Below are 17756 nucleotides of genomic sequence, written 5' to 3'. Positions count from 1 at the left end.
GCATAAGTAAGAGCATGAGAGATTACTGATCTTTGTAACAAGCAAGGAACACATACATGAGCATATTTTCAACAGAATTTCAGCACCTTCATATTTGTTTATTTGGCCTAATTTTGTGGCTCTTTACCCTAGATCACCATGATCTTCTCTTTTATAACACCCTAGGGCCGTGACTACATTGGTCACACTTCATTACCTCTTTTGATTAGTTACCAATACCCCAAAACTTATTTCTTTTCAACACTTGGGTTATAGCACTAATGATTCACTTTTGCTCCAAAAACTTTGCATTCTTTATAACTCTCTTTTGAAGATAGCTTTAATTGCTCATAGAATAAGTAAGAATAAGAAAACAGAGGTTCATTAAGGTAGGAATGGTTTACACAAAGAAAGGCTTAACGTAAGCTCAAATGGGTTAACTAGGGATGAATACATGTAGAGGGATGGTTAGAAAAGCTCAAACGGTTCAAACATGGCCTAAATCACTTCCTAAGCATTGTCTGGAAATAAATTGTCTCAAGAGATATTCAAATAAGTTCTAGAGTATGAAACCAAGATAATGAGATAAGTAGAATTGCATAACGTCTCCAAGTAGCAAGAAATTGGACTAACTCGACAAAGTGCTCAATAAGTGCAAGGATGGCATGCAAGACGGAGTTAAATCAGAACCACACAAAGTCCTTAAACAATAACTATCAATTTTTGAGAAACCATATTAGTATTAGTCCAAGTCGTATCATAGGTGTTTGGAAGGATAACGAAACAACACACAAAATCCTGCTTTTTTGGCCATTAGACACACTCAAAATTTTAAAATTTGACAATTTGAAACAACATAACTAAATCCTTCCCCCCAAACTTAAATGAAACATTGGCCTCAATGTTTAGAGTGTAAGAAAAAGCAATGCCTCATAAATGAAAGGAAAGAAGACAAGGGAAAGACATAACCAAAGGTTAGAGTTTAGAAAAACTCCCTTTTGAAGCGATTAGGACACAAGCAAGCTTCCTCGCATATTCTATCTTCTCCTCGTCACCTTGGGTTGCCTCCCAAGAAGCGCTAAGTTTCACGTCTTCAGCCGAACGTCCAAACTTTCTATAGTGAATAGGGGGTTTTGGGCTCAATCGACACCTCATGCAATGCAAGAGAGTTCACCAAGCTTGTTTTCCTTTTTCATTGCTTCCTTACTGCTTTTCTTTTCCTTTTCTGTTTATGAATAGAATCACAATGAATTGTAGGAATGATTGGAATATTAACATCTCCAAATTTGGGCAGCCTCTTCTTGTGTGTGGGAATTGTAGCATTGAACATATGGGCTGCCCCCTGCTCCTCCTTGTCTCATCTTTTCAGCAAGCATGGTTCTACTGAATATGGAAGGTCATCAAATCTCTCTTTCCCTGGATTACCAAATACTTCAATTTGAAAACAATCTTGTACAACATTTGGCTTCAGGGCATCAAACACTTTGAAGGCAACAGTTTCTCCATTAACGGTCATGGTGAGAGTGCCTTGCTCTACATCAATCTTGGTCTTAGCAGTAGCCATGAAGGGTCAGCCAAAGATAAGGGGTAATTCATTGTCAGGAATTGGTGCTTTTTACATCTCCAGGACTAAGAAATCGACTGGCAAGATTAAACCTTCTTCGTTCACCAAAACGTCTTCTAGAATGCCCTTGGGGTACCAAATAGTCCTATCTGCTAATTGAATGCTCACAGTTGTGGCTTGCAACTCACCAAGGTTAAGTTTCTGATCATAAACATGATATGGCATAAGATTTATAAAAGCACCAAGATCAAGCAAAGCTTTTTGAAACTTAAAATCACCAACTATGCAAGGTATAGAAAATGAACATGGATCCTTTAGTTTTGGAGGTAGCTTTCTTTGTAACACTGCACTTACCTCTTTACTCAATGCAACTTGTTCATGCTCTTTGAATCTCCTTTTGTTAGTGCATAGATTCTTCAAAAAATTTGCATACTTTGGAATCTGAGCAATGGCATTGAGCAATGGGATGTTAATTTGCACCTTCTTGAATGTTTTCATTATCTCATCCAAGCCTTGATTTTTCTTTGACTTTGATAACCTGCTGGGAAAGGGTGTAATAGGCCTAAAAGCATTAGTTGAAATTGGAACTTGATTAGCATTAGATGATACCTTAGGGCCTGTGCTCTTTCAAGAGCATTGAGGGGCTGTTTGGTGGAACCTGTGGGCTGCCCATGTGGTGGTTGAATGATCTCCACATTTTCTCCATCTTCTTGCTCTTCATTGGCATCTCCAACCTTATTATCAACTTGTTTACCACTTCTCAAGATGTGTATTGCTTTAGCATGCTCTTGATGCCTTGGATTCACCTCCGTTTGGCTTGGAAATGTTCCGGATGCTCTATTTCTCAAGGAGGATGCAATCTGCCCAACTTGCACTTCTAGCTTGTTCACTGCATTTTGAAAATTCTGATTGGTTTGCATCTGTTGCCCCATGAAATTCTTGAACATGTCTTGCAATTTTCCCATTTGGTCAACCCTTTGTTCTTGCACTCATTGGGGAGCTTGCTGGAATTGCCTTTGTTGTATTTGAAATCCTGGGAGAGGTCCTTGAGATTGTTGCACATTTGAGTTATTGCTCCACTTGAAACTAGGATGATTTCTCCACCCCGGATTGTACGTGTTTGAGTAAGGATCATTATTAGGATTCCTTGCTTGAAGGGCATTTGCTTCCTAGAGGGCCAGTCATTGCCCGTTGAAGCAAAGAACACATAACATCAAGCTTTGCAGCAATCTCATTATTAGTACTTACCTCAGAGACCACACCTTTCATAGGAGCTCCTCTTCCTTTATTGTGGCTCCATTGTTGAGAGTTAGCACTCAAGGATTTAAAGTGAGTAAAAGCCTCATCTGCTGTTTTATTCATCAGTCATTCTCCACTTATTGCATCTATCATCATCCTTTCAGAATTAAGCAAACCTTCATAGAAAGATTGCATTTGCATCCAACTCTCTATGTTGTGGTGTGGAAAAGAAACTTATCATCTCCTTGTACCTCTCCCAACATTCATGAAAAGCTTCTCCTTCCTTTTGTATGAAACTAAAGATTTCCTTTCTAGTCTTGTTAGTCTTTTGAGCCAGAAATAATTTCTGCAAAAACTTATTAGAAAGCTCATCGCAAGTACGAATTGACGCATTAGGCAAAGAGTATAACCAAGATGTAGCTTTATCTTTTAAACTGAATGGGAATAGCCTCATCTTAATCTGCTCATCATCGAGGCCTTGAATTTTGATCGTAGCACATATTTCAAAGAATTGCTTAATATGCATGTAAGAATCCTTAGTGGTATTACCATAATAAGTTGGAAGAAGATGAATCATACCACTTTTAAGCTCAAACTTGTCAACTATGAGTTAAGGATAGACGATGCACGAAGGTTGATCGGTGACTTTGGGAATGGAAAACTCACACAGGGGTTTTCGAGGTTGGACAACAAGCGCACCACCTCCTTCAACATTATTGTTGTTGTTCGAAATCTCTGCCATCTTGCTTGAATCTTCAGATTCTTAACTCTTAGATTCAGTGCTTGAAGAACTATAATTCATCCTCAAACCAGCACGTACAGCAGCAGTTCTTAGTGAAAGTGGCTCAGGTGAACTTTGCTCCTGGTCAGATTCGGACGTGCACACACCAAGGAACTCAATTCCCTGCTTTCAATGGAGATAACAATTAAATACAAGAACTGAATACTAAAAGAAAAACCAACGAAAAGAAACAAATGAAACAAACAAAAAAAAAACAATCAAAGTAATCTAACTATAGCACCATCATTACCGGTTCCCCAGCAACGGCGCCAAAAACTTTTTGAGCCTATCCTTAACAACTAAAATGAGTTATTAAAAACAGCAACTTTAATTCTCGCAAGTGCACGAACCATTTATAGTATAGCTTATGTAAATACGAGGTCGATCCCACGGAGAATGGTAACTTGGTTCCAAGTTAAATTACTTAGAATGCTAGAAAAACATAGAATAAAGAAACTGACTAACTAGCTAAAGGCAACGTCGAATTCAACAATGCCTGTTGCTAATTACTTAAGATCTAGGACAGAATCCAAGCACCACACACACACTCGAAATGGGGGGTTTTGTTGTTGAAATGAAAAGAAGAAAGTGAAATGAAAGTGCTTGAAAGTAAACACTGGTAGCAATCAACAAGTTGTGAAACAATGATTGAGATGTGTTAGAGCCTTGGAATCCACCACTAGTTTTCCTATCCAAGTTATGAATGCATAGAAATTGACTCAAGCTTCATCAACAATAGATTATCGCATACAAGCCTATGGTATCTAGGTGCAGGATGCATGATTCTCCTAAGGCATGTAATCGCGTATGGTATCTACACAACACGTGATCTCTAATATGCAACCTAAGCATGGTATCTACTTAGAATAAAACATATAAGAGTCATTAAGCTCCTTGAGAATACGATAATCACACAAGTCCTAGAACATGGTATCTGTCCTATTCAACTTATAGTTATTAACCCCTTGACCCCTTGAATGATTCTTAGGCCATTCATGTGTTGCTTGTGAAAGGAGAGTAGAATTGGTGAATCTAAAACACTTCCCAACCTCTGCTAGATGCATAAAATCCTAGTTAGCTACTCTAAGAAAACATACATCAAGCACATAATAAACTGGAGATTAACAACTTGATAATGAAAGCGAGGAAATCAATTAACTATAAAATCATCCATAACATTGAATATTCATAACTAGGGCTTCATCCTAAGCCCTAACTAAATGGATTAGTTAAACATAACTATGAATACAGAAAATAAGAAATACATAGGTAGGATAGAAGAGAAGAGAAGAACTAGTTGGTAGCAATGTAGTTCCCAGGATAGCTCAAAGCTCTCTTCTCTCTTTGCGGTGAATTTGAATGTGTGTATGAGAGTAATGGATGAAGTGAAAATGTGTATCTGACTCCCTATTGAATGAGTGTGCAGCTCTCTATTTATAGAGTGCAATTTCGTCCTCCCCTTTGGTTGGTGAAGCACATCTCCCTTAGCTGCTCCCAACTACTCCAGCTGACATACTTGCCAACTGCTCCAGCTGCCAAATACATGCTTTGGTATGGTTTCTTTATGGAAAGCTTGACTTTTGTTCATCTTTCTGAGTTCCTGAGCTGATTTGACTCCCATGTGTGGCTGCCCATGTGTAGTATATGGCTCTAGGGATGTAGCCACATTAAATGTGATGGCAGCCAACATGACATTTCTGTGAACTTGGTTCAGTATTTGACGTGCTGAGCACTTCAGATTTATCCAATTGGGCTGCAATTTTGATATGTTATAATAGACACCCATTGGAACAACTTCTATCAAGGATGTCTCTTAATCCGACCTGTGTAAGTTGCTGAAATGAGGCCTGCAAGATGACCTACTAAACTGGACTGACAAGGAGTGTAGCTCAAATTGGTTTTGTCTTTAAGCTCATATTCCTCTTGTGCCACTCAGTCCTTAACATGCATGAATTGTATCAAATGTCATCCCCTTGCTGTCTTAACCTACAAAACACACAAACATAGGTAAGAGACTCAAAATAAAGAGAAACTAAGTAAAATTACTAAGCAAAGAAGGCATGCAAATGTGTGAAATTATGACCTTATCACTTATGAATTTAACAACCCATAGGGAGTTGTATGTGAAGTGCTGGTTTTTATGGTTTAAACTTGTTATTTCATATGAGTATAATGTATGACTATTATTTGGATAATGTATTTGTTATTTGGATTATGTTATATGTGTGTGAGCAAATTTCCTCACAAGAATATTCGGTTGCAAAGATTCCTCTTCCTTCTCCGCCTCGTCTTTCTCCCTGCAAAATAGAACAAATGAGAGGGCCACACCCGGGGGTGTTGGCCAAAGGCCCTCCGATGCCTAAATTAGTTCAATTGAATCGTATAAAAAACAATAGCTAACTAGGGTATGGAGATGTGTTTAGGGTGTAAACCGGGAGGCCAAAGCCTTATGTAAAAGAGAGAGAGAAAGGAGGTGGCTAGGGTTTGAGAGGAATTTTCTGCAGAGTTTCAGTAGGGATTTCAGACGTACCTTGACCCTTGTGTGTGGCCATCCTTTTATAGTGGTCTTGGAGGCTAGGGTTTCAGAGGAATAATTTCGTAGATAGAAGGGAATTATTCCTCCCCTATTTGGAATTGATTTGATTAATTAGGGTAAATCAAATCCCTAATTGTGGTAGGTATCAAATCAAATCCTAATTTAATTAGGTAACTCCTCATTTAATTGAGAATTGTGGTAGGAATCAAATCACTTCTCAACCTAATTAGGTAACGTTCCATTTAATTGGGTAATCCCCAATTAAATTGAGTAACTCCCAATTAGGTTGACTAATTCCCAATTAGGTCAAATAATCCCCAAATGGAAAGAATTATTTGACCTAGGGTCTGATTTAATTTGGTTCCCACAATATGGAAGTGATGATGAGCATAAATATAAATTATAGGTTATTTGAAACTATGAACATTCTAAATGATGGAGAGGAGGAGGACGAGATTAATCTAGCTATATGTGCTTGTGCTCGTGCTATTGAATTATATTATGTGAAATATGTTCATAAATCCCCTTGTATGAATTCCTCCCAAATAGGTAATATCTGGTTGATGGAAGTTTTACAAGGGAATGATAGTTAGTGTCATAGAATGTTTACGATGGATAAAGATGTATTTTCCATATTATGTTATGACTTGCAATCTAATTATGGCTTGAAGGGATCAAGGAGAATGAGTGATTTTGATATATTGGGAATGTTCTTGCACATGCTAGGACATGGTATAGGAAATAGGTTATCACAAGAAAGATTCCAACATTCTGGTGAGACAATGAGTAGATATTTTGGTCTTATGTTGGATATTGTATGTCGTATGACAACAGATGTCATCAAACCAATTGATCCCGAGTTTAGTGACACCCCACAAGAAATACTATCAGACTCTAAATATATGCCTCACTTTAAGGTAATGATCAAATCTGAAAGTTTTTTTTTTTGGTGTTAAGTATTATTATACATATTCAAACTTCTTGTTATTTAATTTTAGTGTCTTCATTCATGTTTTAATCACTCACTTTACGCAATTATATCATAATAAAATAAATCTTTGAATTGACAGGGAAGTATTATGTAGTAGATGCGGGGTACCCACAAATGTGAGAGTTTTTGGGACCATATAAAGGCGAAAGATATCATCTTCCTGATTTTCGTAGAGGTGGCCAACCAATGGGCCCTAAAGAGGTATTCAACCATGCACACTCTTCTCTTAGAACTATCATCGAACGAACTTAAGGGATATATATATTCGTAATTATCCATTCAACAAGCAAGTAAAGAGTCATTGCAACAATGGCGCTTCATAATTATACAAGAAGGCAAGCTCAACGTGATAACCATTTTGATAACCCAAGTAACATTTTAAGTGAAGAAATTGATAGGGATGTTGATGTACAACAACATAGCCATACAACTTATGATCAAGGAGGACAAAAGATGGAAGCTTTGAGAAATAGTATCACTGCAAGTTTAATGCACACATCTAGTTAGACATTTGTTTATATCTAGTGCATTTGGAATTTATATTTTGTTGATGGTGTTCTAGGTATCTATAAAAAAATGTTGTACTTAAGTACCTTATGACAGTTTGAACTAACTTCGTCATCTAGACAAAAAAAAAAACAAAAAAAAAAAAAGATATACAAATCTGTAAAAAGAGAGATCTTGGATGTATTGGAAAGAGAGGAAGCACGGTCTTGGTCTTGGTCTTGGAAGAGAGAGCCTTTATTTATTTATTTATTTTTATTATTATTATTTTTTTCTATTCCCTCTGTGGCCAGCTTATTCTAATTTTTTATTTTAGATTTGGGCCAATACAGTATACATATATATAATTTGGAGCCCCTTTAATTGGAGGCCCATGGCCATCGCACTCTGTGCGCATCCTCAGGGCCGGCCCTGCTCTTAAGAATTCAAGTGCTAAATGGGCCGAAAAAATAATCGGGGAAGTTCAATTAGCTTATTTCCCACCAGGAGACGGCTGAAAATCCTTGAAAAAAGTGTTTGATAAGTGTACAAAAAGCATAATAGTGCGATTGATGATGTGCTATCTAGTAGAAAGTCTAATAATTCTACCCAACAAATGTTTTATGGGTGGCCCAACTTCTCAAGAAGTTCTGAGAAAATGACATATGCAGCTCCTCCCGCTACAAGTGAAAGAGTGAGCCTTCCTCCTGGAACTAACTGTGGCAATGGCAATTTCATAGCTGGAGATGAACTTGAGTACCTATCCGACCAAGACATTGCAGGAGGAAGAATTCCAAACAACACCAACACTAACAAAAACACGAAATCAAACTTCATTCAAAATGAGTAGAAGTAATGGTTATATGCATCCAAAAGTACAAATACAAAAATTTAAAAAAACACTAAACGGGAAAGCTACACCACAGCATACCTCCATAAGTTCCAGCAAAGTCCAAGGCTTTGAAGAATATTTCTGGGTCTAGCAAAGACAGCACAATCGGTGGAACCAACGTCATTGCGTATGGCAGAGATCGGCTCTGACCAGCCGGAAGTTTCAGCACTGAGTATTTGGAAATTGACATTGGATGTTAGATAAGCATACCTCTCTGTACAATTAGATAAGCACAGTTGCTTAAGTATATAAGCATGCATAAACATATTTACAGTGGCTTAAGGAGAAAAAGCCCATTCTCAAAAGGATTTATGATAGAAGCAGGTAAAAATGCACAATAGGGAAAGGAAGAAAAAAAAAGGCTGAATTACGTTTTTGTTCCACTTTGGTCCCAGCCATTTCAATTTTGTCAATTTTAGTTGTTTAATTTTCTTTAACTTACAATCAAGTCCAAATAAAAAATGTGATTTAGCTAAAACGAAAAAAAAGAAAGAGAAAGAAGCTACATAAGGCCTGGACGGCCAGGGGTTTTGAACTCTTAATAAGAAGCTATGAAGAGAGGAAAAAGAAAAGCGCTCTTGTTTATTTTCATTTCAATCAATTTTTTTTTTCATAGAAATGAAATTTATTGAAAGAAAAAGAAGAGGAACACACAAGTGGATAAGAAATCCACAAGCCAAATGAGCAACAACAGAAAAACAGACTTAAAAAACAAAGACACCAGCCAAACTACACAAAGGACTGCTACACCAGAAAGACCCAAAGAAATCAAGTCGCAAAACAAACACTTCACATCACAGCAGCAGCCATATCCCTCAATATAGTGGAGTAAGAATAGTCTTTGAAATCTGAAGTGACAGAAGCCCAGTCTTTGATCGTACATGTTCTACTAATTAAATACACATTCGTATTGAAAAAAGATGATTCATTAGGTGGAAGAGAAAAATGCACTCACAGTCAGAAAGGAAGTCAGAGAGACCCAAAACAAATCCGATGTACGACGTTGCAATAGCAAAAAGTGAGAACACCTCAACAATAGGCTGAAAAAAAATCAAAACAAAGTAAAAGAAAGGGAAAATAGAACTTTATTGCTTCACATATTATCTGTTACTTCAAAGAAAGTCAAGAACGACTCTTGTGATAAACCTACTCCAACAACTTCGTTCGTAGATCGCAATTGTTGTAATGGATCCATGATCTTATCTGAGCTCATTTCAACAGTTGTGATGGTTCCTAGAATCACGGCGTTCCAGACTAGAAATAAAACAAGTGGTATACTGGTGCCTAAAACAATTGCAGTCCTGAAAATAACAAGTTGATTACATACACAACATACAATATCAATAATGCATGACAAAATACTAAAACAAACCTATCAGACAAAATGATTATACGAGTAACGAAACCAAATGTCTAAATCAAGGCACATATTTATACAATCTCTAATTATAAATTACTTTTAGGGTGCCATAGGCATGACAGTTCTTAAGGACCATTTATAAAATCAACCAGGTACAAAGTCAGCTTTGACCTTGGACTAATATAGACAAAGACTTATAAGCTACAACAATGATGTAGCAGGTCCTCTTTTTGAAAATATATCACGCAAGTTAATTGGAATCTAAAGTTTGAAGCACAAATGTGACATCCATATAGGCATAAAACATTTCTGTGTGGAATCTGTTGGACAACTACAAGGGATTGAAGAAGTCCATGCTCATGCGAGCAGCTGAACATTTCCAGAAAGCATTGGCTTGCAACTGAAATTCTTTTCCTTTTGACATATGGCACAATCCAAGGCACTCTGCTTGCGCTAAGGGGAGCAGTCTTATCTTAAGATTAGGTCTAATGAATGTGAACGAGATTTGAATATTCTATGAGCTCGGTCCACTTAATCATCATTTCGTGTTTTATCACATTCATTTATTTACAAAGTTATCGTGGATTCAATGTTTCATAATCCTTCACATCAAAACCATGTCACTATTTGAACACAACCTAATTAACCTTTCACTAAAGCTGAATTTCAAACTAAAAGGAAGAGATGGCTAGAAACCAAGTTCATTCTTCCGTATAAGTCACGAACAACTATATTAATGAGATAAATGAATGCAATATATGACTGTATGCATAATACATATTAGTATGTAGTATACGTATCAATTTATGTTTGAACAAAATTTATGAGCACTACCTATGTCACAAACTTCTATATAATAGAATACTACTTATTGAAAAATTCAATTCACAGAATGAAAACTTCAAGTTCACCAGGTATTATTTGATTGCTGTTGTACTTCAAAAATATCAAATACATTGACATGGCATAAATATTATATAGGTGGTTTGTTGGTCATTTTAAATGTTAACGTTTTGATAGCCTTGTAATCAGACTTGATCATGTCTATACAGTCTTCAACCTCAGCATCAAGAAAAAGTGTTATAGTTTACCATCTTACTCTTTGAGCAGGCTAGAGGCTTAAGCCCATTTCATTGGAAAGAAGTTTCTCAGGGCCTTCCGGTGTTCATCTCTAATCTTTGTTTTATTATGGATTAGGGGGATAAAATTTGTTTATGGAAGGATGTGTGTTGGGAATTCTCCACTAAGCATCTCTTTCCCCACCTATATAGGATATCAATGTCTCTTCACGTGTCTTGGTAGTTTGTGTGATTTCCAGTCATCGTATGCAGGTGGGATTTTAATTTCAGGAGAAATCTGAAAGACCAAGATGTGGGGGAGTTTTCCAATCTCTCTCATTGATTTACCCTCTCTTTTTCACCTATACTTGACAGAAGAATTTCTATTCTTGTAACCCTTTAACTGAGGATCACTGTCTCTATTTTCAGTCCATCTGTCCTACAGGACCAAGGTGCATCCCAAGGTCCAATTTTTGGCTTGGGTTGTTTCCCATGGAAGGGTTGACACCTTTGAGGTTCTTCAATGTTAAGGGTATACTTTATCTCTCCCCACATTGGTGTATATTGTGCAAAAGCGGCAGAAAGCAATCACCATATTTTCTTATTGCTCAATAGCTTTAAGTTTGCGGTACAATCTTCTTCAGGTTGCTAGGTTAAATTGAATGTTAAGTCTTTGTTTGCTGAGAGATTTTGTGCTTTTGGTGGTGGAGAGAAGGCTAAGGTTTTGTGGAGATGCAGTGTACTGTAAATGTTTTTGTGTTTTGGATGGAAAGGAACAGAGTTTAAGACAAGCTAGGGAAGACAATGAACAAGCTTAGGGATCATTCAGATTATGGGCCTGTCTTTGACTTCAGTTTCCTCTGTGTTCTGAGACTGACCTTATATATATATATATATATATGGATTAGGAAGCAGCTGTTTCACCTTACTTGTATGCATGCATTTTTGGTACCTGGATTTTTTTTTTAGGCTGAGGGTAGTGTTGTTTATGGACTTTGATTGTAACTCTACATTAGTATTAATTCATACAAAAATCAAATTATCACCTTACTTTTGACAGGTCTCCTTCAAGATTCGTACAAAGAACAGGCACAACATTCTGGAGAAGGTATATTCAAAATGTTAAAGAGTTGCTTTAATATTGAATGACTATATAAGTTGGTGATGTTACCTGGTAAACAAACGACAGAACAATTATGGGTATACTCATGGGAACAGCTTGAAAGTTGGCTTTCAAAAGAACATCCCATTGTAGGTATCCACTCGCAATGGCCTAAGAAAGAAAGCAATGTTTATTTATTGTTGCATGCCCAATATTGATGCATAGAACATCATTTAAGCAACTCCCACCACTTAAAACATCATTTTGTCAGTTCTATTTGATGCATAAAAAATACTGCACGCTTGTGTACGCAACACAGTATGCAGAAAAATAGAATTGTGCATGACAATGCATATGAGACAAAGAAAATTTTCCAATAACAAGATGTTAGGATCACAATGAAATGGTTTTGACTTTCCTGCTTCTTTTGATGCCAGACCGGTTCTAAATCATAATTCAAAATGTATATAAAGCCTATCAGAAAATAAATTGACAGAGTAATACATATTTACAATATGGCTCACCAAAATGAAACAAGTCTGGTTTATTACTCTCCATAATAAGTTACAAATAAAAGCAGTCTTGTTTCACCAAAAATAGAAAAATAAAAGCAGTTTTTTGTTTAACTTTTCGAAATTCTTTTGCATCTCTTCCATAATATCTATGTATCACAGTTCACAAAAATTAATAGGATCTTTCAAGGGAAATATTCTAATGACAACTGTGCAGACATAATTTTGGTCAAAATTGGACTGGAGCAGAGAATCTGTACTCTGGAGCAATAACACTTAAAATCATGCAAGTCCTGAAAAGAGAGAGAGAGAGAGAGAGAGAGACTTACTACTAGAGCAGCAAAAGATATGATAATTCCAAATACCAGAACCCCATTAACCGCACCAACAAAGCGTTGACTACATGTGAAGATAAGTTTACAGTCAAACTCAAATCTCAACTGGGGAGAGAGAAAGAGAGAGAGAGAGAGAGAGAGCCACAAAAATTCATCATATTTCAGTTCTCTTTGGAACCTTAGCATGCCACTGTTGTTAGCTTGTTATACATATGGCCTCTAATTTCCATTCCATACGTATCTGAAAGGTTACAAAATGCAAGGTGTGGCTGATATTTTTCCCTTGAATTGTCTGTCTGTCTCTCCATGTGTAGGATAAGGCTCCACATAAGGGAGGGGATTAGCTATCAATACAAAAGTATTGGCTCATTCCCTAACAGCTTAAGCTTTTGGAAACCAACGGTTGTCTAATAAATGTAGGTAATACATTCTCAAATTTCCTCTGGTAACAAATTTCCAGTTTGAAATTGGCTTTCATTCTGTTAGATGGTAAAGTCTTATACCATGTGAGAAAAAGTTCAAGGTACTGCAAGGATGGCACAGACACGCAATATATTTCATAGGCACACACTGTTGCTCATTCATGCACATGATCAGTCTCCCATACACACACAAACACACATTTAAAATTATCCAGTACAATGACATCATAACCTTGATCAGGCATGTAGCATAACTTCCTATTTAGCTAATGATCAGCATTCTCGACTAGCAGTCATCTTAATAGAAAGACCGAGTGATGCAGGACGCATAGGACCTAAATTTATTAGCTTCCTAATGTATTTGTTAGTTTCCTAGATTCTCCAGTTTTCCCAATTCTAGTAGGATTTCTACTTTTCCAGATTTCCAGATTTCTAGTTTTAAGTTTCCTATTTTATTTGGGTTAGGATTTCTGTTTAAGCAAGGGATTTTTATCCTATTATGTCTAGGTTTTAGATTTCTATAAATAACCCCATGTAATTCTTTAAAATTCAGATTTGAATGTTGAGTAAACCTTTTCCTAGAACTCTCTGATTTCGTCCCTTCGATCTATATTTCTTCTCCTCGATCTCCGATATTCTTCTTTGTTCTACTGTTTCTGTCCTTTATCTCATCTTTTCGATCTCTATTTCTTCTCCTCGGTCTCTTATATTCTTCTCTGTTCTATTGTTTAAGTGCTTAATCTAACACCTACGGGCTGTACTACATCACCGAGACCCACGGTTAACTCGGCATATAGTCTACTAACAGTACATGATTGCCGTATTATTACTAGAACAAGATTGGTTTACTTTAATATACTTAGTTTACAAAAACGATAAGCTAAGTGTAAAGATGAACCTTCCAAAGTAGCATATGCCTCCCAACAGCAATGAAAATATTGTTGCACTTTCCCATCTGCAACCATAATGCTGCCATCAATACCTAACAAATGTAGAAGTATAATTCGAATATAAAATGGACAATTGTTACCCATAAAATTGAGATGTGAAACAGCAAAAAGTTGGTGCAACAAATGGGCCCATTGGAAATGCTACAGATTGGTCCTTACAAGGGAATTCCGAGAAAATTTGTCATAATTTCTGAAGAACGAGCTACATAGGCAACAAGAAGTGCATAGTGTATAAAAATGTATGACCAACTGCAGGATAATGAAAGTTGCTATCAGAAACTGATTAAGAAAATCACACATAAAATTGTACTATAATAGGCCATAATGACAGACCATGTTTATATAATTAGTGGTACACAAAATAATAAAAGAGAATATTGAATAAACTATCTAAAACATTTAAAAGAAGCACAGTGGATAATTTATTTTCTAGTTAAAATAAGGCAGAATGATTTTCCCCTTTGATTGAATGGTATCTAAACTGACTACAAGGTTACAAATAAGGAAGGTACAAAAGTCAACTATACTAAATGCAATTAATATACAGCTAATTAATTAATTAGCCTATTCTAGTCTTCATGCCAACATTGGGTTTTGTGTAACTTTCGAATCTCATAATTCCACATTTCTTATCAAGTACCTAAATTTGGCTGACGAAAAGATGAACCTTAAATGGATCCAAAATACAATTCACAATCTGTCCAGCTTTAGTTGTAATGTTTGCATTAGAGTTTTCTTTGTGAAATTTAGCATTCATGTTAGCATCTGATAAAAATAAATGTAGGTAAAAAAAGAGACCCACCATGGTTTCTAAATAGAGTTAGATATCTCTTGTTGTTAAAGGACATTTCTGAGTGACTCTCACTCACCATTGCTATTTTATCCCATCTAGTTTCTTGAATTCCATATTTCAATTGTTTTTCTTTCTCCTAATCACAGCACATGCCATATTGATTCCCTTTCCACCAGAAATCTCCACAACCAATTACTCATCCTTCGTCCACTTTCGACCAAATTACCTTTCCTCCCCTATTACCAGCCCATAGAAAACCCCTCATAAGGTGCTCCACTTTCCTAGAAATTCCTTTCAGAACTTGAATGCTTTCCAGTATTGGTTCTAATAAATCAAGTTGGTCTCCTCCGGAAAGGGATACCTTCATTCCAACTTTAAAATCTTTCTTTATCCTTTTCCACCACCACATTCCTAACAATTTCAGCTCTAGGATTGCCACCCAAATAGAAAGCACCTCCCTTTCTCTCAACTTGTGCAATTAGTTTTGCAATGGGCGTGGGCTTATCAATCAACCCAAGTACACAAGATGAGGAACAAAAAAAACTGAAGATGAAATCCATTTCTATGTTGAAACGATCAAGTGACTCCAAAAATATCCTTGATCTTCTCCCTCACAATCGAATCCACGGCTTACTGTGGTCTTCTTCTGACAGCAATCCCATAAAGCCCACATTCATGCTGCTTCCCCTGGCTTCTTCTACAACACCAGTGTGCATAAAGCAGATTCCAGTTGTTGGTTCCAATATCTGGATTTCATATTTTAAATGACTCACCAAAAGAGGACAGAAACTTCAAAGGATATCGACCAAAACGACCTCTCTCAATAATATGTTGGTGAAACAAGTTGCCTCACCAACACCTAAATTATGTCAGCAACATAGAAGAAGGCTATACCGTCTGAACCAAATTTAGATAGATTGCATTTGAAAGCAAAGAAGGTAACACTGATTTAAAATAAAATTTTAAAAAGGCTAATGCACTATCTTCATTGTTTAAAAAATAATAATAATAAAAATAATAATTCCAAAGTATTCAGGCCAAAATGAAAAAATCCAAAGTAATGCATTTTGCAGTCAACAATAAGCTGTATAAATACTTTATAATCTACAAGATTAAAAAGTAACCTTACCACACAATTTGAACTCCCACACTCCCTACAGTCCTCATGGCCATTGATACCTGAAATGGGTCACCAGACAAACGGACAATGTTACAATTTATATGTTATGGATGCATTCGACAGCCTAAAACTTTTTCTTGGAAAAACACAATTGATATAAATATAAATATTTTATGTTGTTACATGTGGTTTGCTTCAGAAAAGGAGACCTAACTGTTTTTTCTTCCTCCTAGTTGGTGTCTGAAGTGTTTAGTGCATGTAGGAAAAGAAAGACAGAAAATATAATCCAACTTTTAAATCTGCAATGCAACTACGGACAATACTTGTGTAAAGAAGACTAAGAAATTAAGTACCAGTGATACACCACCAGAACCAAGTTGGCACATAGTGTTTATATTTACTTCGGCTATTAGCAGCCCCGTTACAACCTGCCATTGACGAATCACACGTACATAAGAAAAGGGAAATATAAAACTGGAAAAATTGTGTTGAATGTGAAACGAAACGAGTTAGCAACAGCCTAAGTGATAATGTAGAGAGGAAAAACACAGAGTTACAAAATGAATGCATCAGCTGAGGTGGGTTAGCAACACAACACTTACCATGTAAATCCAACAGAGTACGCAGGTGATTGCAGAAGCCAGAAATCCGGATTCTTGCGTCACTGCAGGGATTGCAAGGATCCCAGCACCGATCTACAATACAAATATCATATGGAATTCAATACCAACTGTCAACTGTCAACAATTCCTTCATCTAAAGTCAGCATTTTAGGATTGACAATCGGCATTCTAATAGCACTAACTAAGTATAGTAATACTAAAAGAAACGAAAGAAAAGAAAAACGAGGAAACAAGAGTTGCATACCGTAGTCCCTGCGACGAGGAAAATGGCGCTGGGTAGACTTCCTGTATGTATAAATCAATTAAAAATAATAATAATAATAAGCAAATGAATAGAAAAATAATGATAAAAAGTGAGTGACCAGACCAGCTTCTCTCTTCAAGGTGGCTTGGTTGAGATTGGAAAACAGCCTCTCAAACTCGAATTCCGTCTCGGTCTCAGACTCAGAGGGTTGAAGTTGAGATTGTTTCTGCGACTGCGGGAGGCATTTGGTAAGTAGTTTTCTTGGACTTGGAGGAGGAGGTGTTGGAGTATTTGAGAAATGGCTCTTGCTCTTGCTCCTCCTCGTCCCCCTCTTTCCATTTCTGCAATTAAGTGGGAATGGATGAGCAGAAGAATGCAGCAATCTTCTTGACGACCACGAACACGGAATTACAACGCAACAAGAAGAACAGAATGCTGCCGCCATTTTTTTTTCTTTTTCTTTTTCTATTTTTTTTCTTTCTGTTTTTGGGTTTTAGATAGATAGACGTAGTCATAGTCTCATAGAGAGGGAGGAGGGTCCAGGCAGCAACACAGCCAAGCAAAAATAAAGCAACGCTCGACTGAGTCTCCCTCACTACCCTCCGTCTCCATCCATTCATTCATCATCAGACGTGATTTTCTTTTTCTTTTTCTTTTTCGTTTATTTGACATCTGAGGTTATTAGTAAATCACTTTACTTTATCAAAAATTAAAAATTAAAAATCACCCCCTTTCTTTCTTTTTTTTGGTTGGCAAAAATGACCTTACTTGG

General features: G+C 36.6%; 2 protein-coding genes, 1 long non-coding RNA gene, 1 other non-coding gene and 1 pseudogene across 4 annotated transcripts; 2 read left to right on the top strand and 3 right to left on the bottom strand.

Annotated features, from left to right (window-relative positions):
- Positions 1–1594: 1594 nt before the first annotated feature.
- Positions 1595–2508, bottom strand: LOC103326921 (uncharacterized). Its single transcript, XM_089048848.1, has 3 exons — positions 2153–2508; positions 1898–2105; positions 1595–1744 (listed from the first exon to the last, which is right to left on the bottom strand). The coding sequence occupies exons 1-3, from the start codon at positions 2506–2508 to the stop codon at positions 1595–1597; spliced, it is 714 nt and encodes a 237-aa protein (XP_088904974.1).
- A 485-nt stretch (positions 2509–2993) lies between these two features.
- LOC148919322 (small nucleolar RNA R71) lies at positions 2994–3101 on the top strand. Its single transcript, XR_016125741.1, has one exon. It is a non-coding gene; the product is annotated as a small nucleolar RNA R71 (small nucleolar RNA).
- Positions 3102–4699: 1598 nt separating this feature from the next.
- LOC148919321 (uncharacterized) lies at positions 4700–6457 on the bottom strand. Its single transcript, XR_016125395.1, has 2 exons — positions 5809–6457; positions 4700–5549 (listed from the first exon to the last, which is right to left on the bottom strand). It is a non-coding gene; the product is annotated as an uncharacterized LOC148919321 (long non-coding RNA).
- Positions 6458–6518: 61 nt separating this feature from the next.
- LOC148919320 (uncharacterized) lies at positions 6519–7597 on the top strand (annotated as a pseudogene).
- Positions 7598–8031: 434 nt separating this feature from the next.
- On the bottom strand, positions 8032–17696 carry LOC103326901 (uncharacterized). The gene is made up of 14 exons (XM_008229148.3): positions 17108–17696; positions 16985–17025; positions 16720–16812; positions 16471–16545; positions 16127–16176; positions 14364–14453; positions 14153–14209; positions 12827–12896; positions 12055–12156; positions 11930–11982; positions 9616–9766; positions 9421–9505; positions 8505–8633; positions 8032–8382 (listed from the first exon to the last, which is right to left on the bottom strand). The coding sequence occupies exons 1-14, from the start codon at positions 17427–17429 to the stop codon at positions 8195–8197; spliced, it is 1506 nt and encodes a 501-aa protein (XP_008227370.2). The 5' UTR covers positions 17430–17696; the 3' UTR covers positions 8032–8194.
- Between the last annotated feature and the right edge of the window lie 60 nt (positions 17697–17756).

The sequence above is a fragment of the Prunus mume genome, linkage group LG3 (assembly GCF_029339155.1).
Source record: "Prunus mume cultivar Tortuosa linkage group LG3, ASM2933915v1, whole genome shotgun sequence".
Classification (NCBI taxonomy): domain Eukaryota; kingdom Viridiplantae; phylum Streptophyta; class Magnoliopsida; order Rosales; family Rosaceae; genus Prunus; species Prunus mume.
This window is presented reverse-complemented; position numbering and strand designations above follow the sequence as displayed.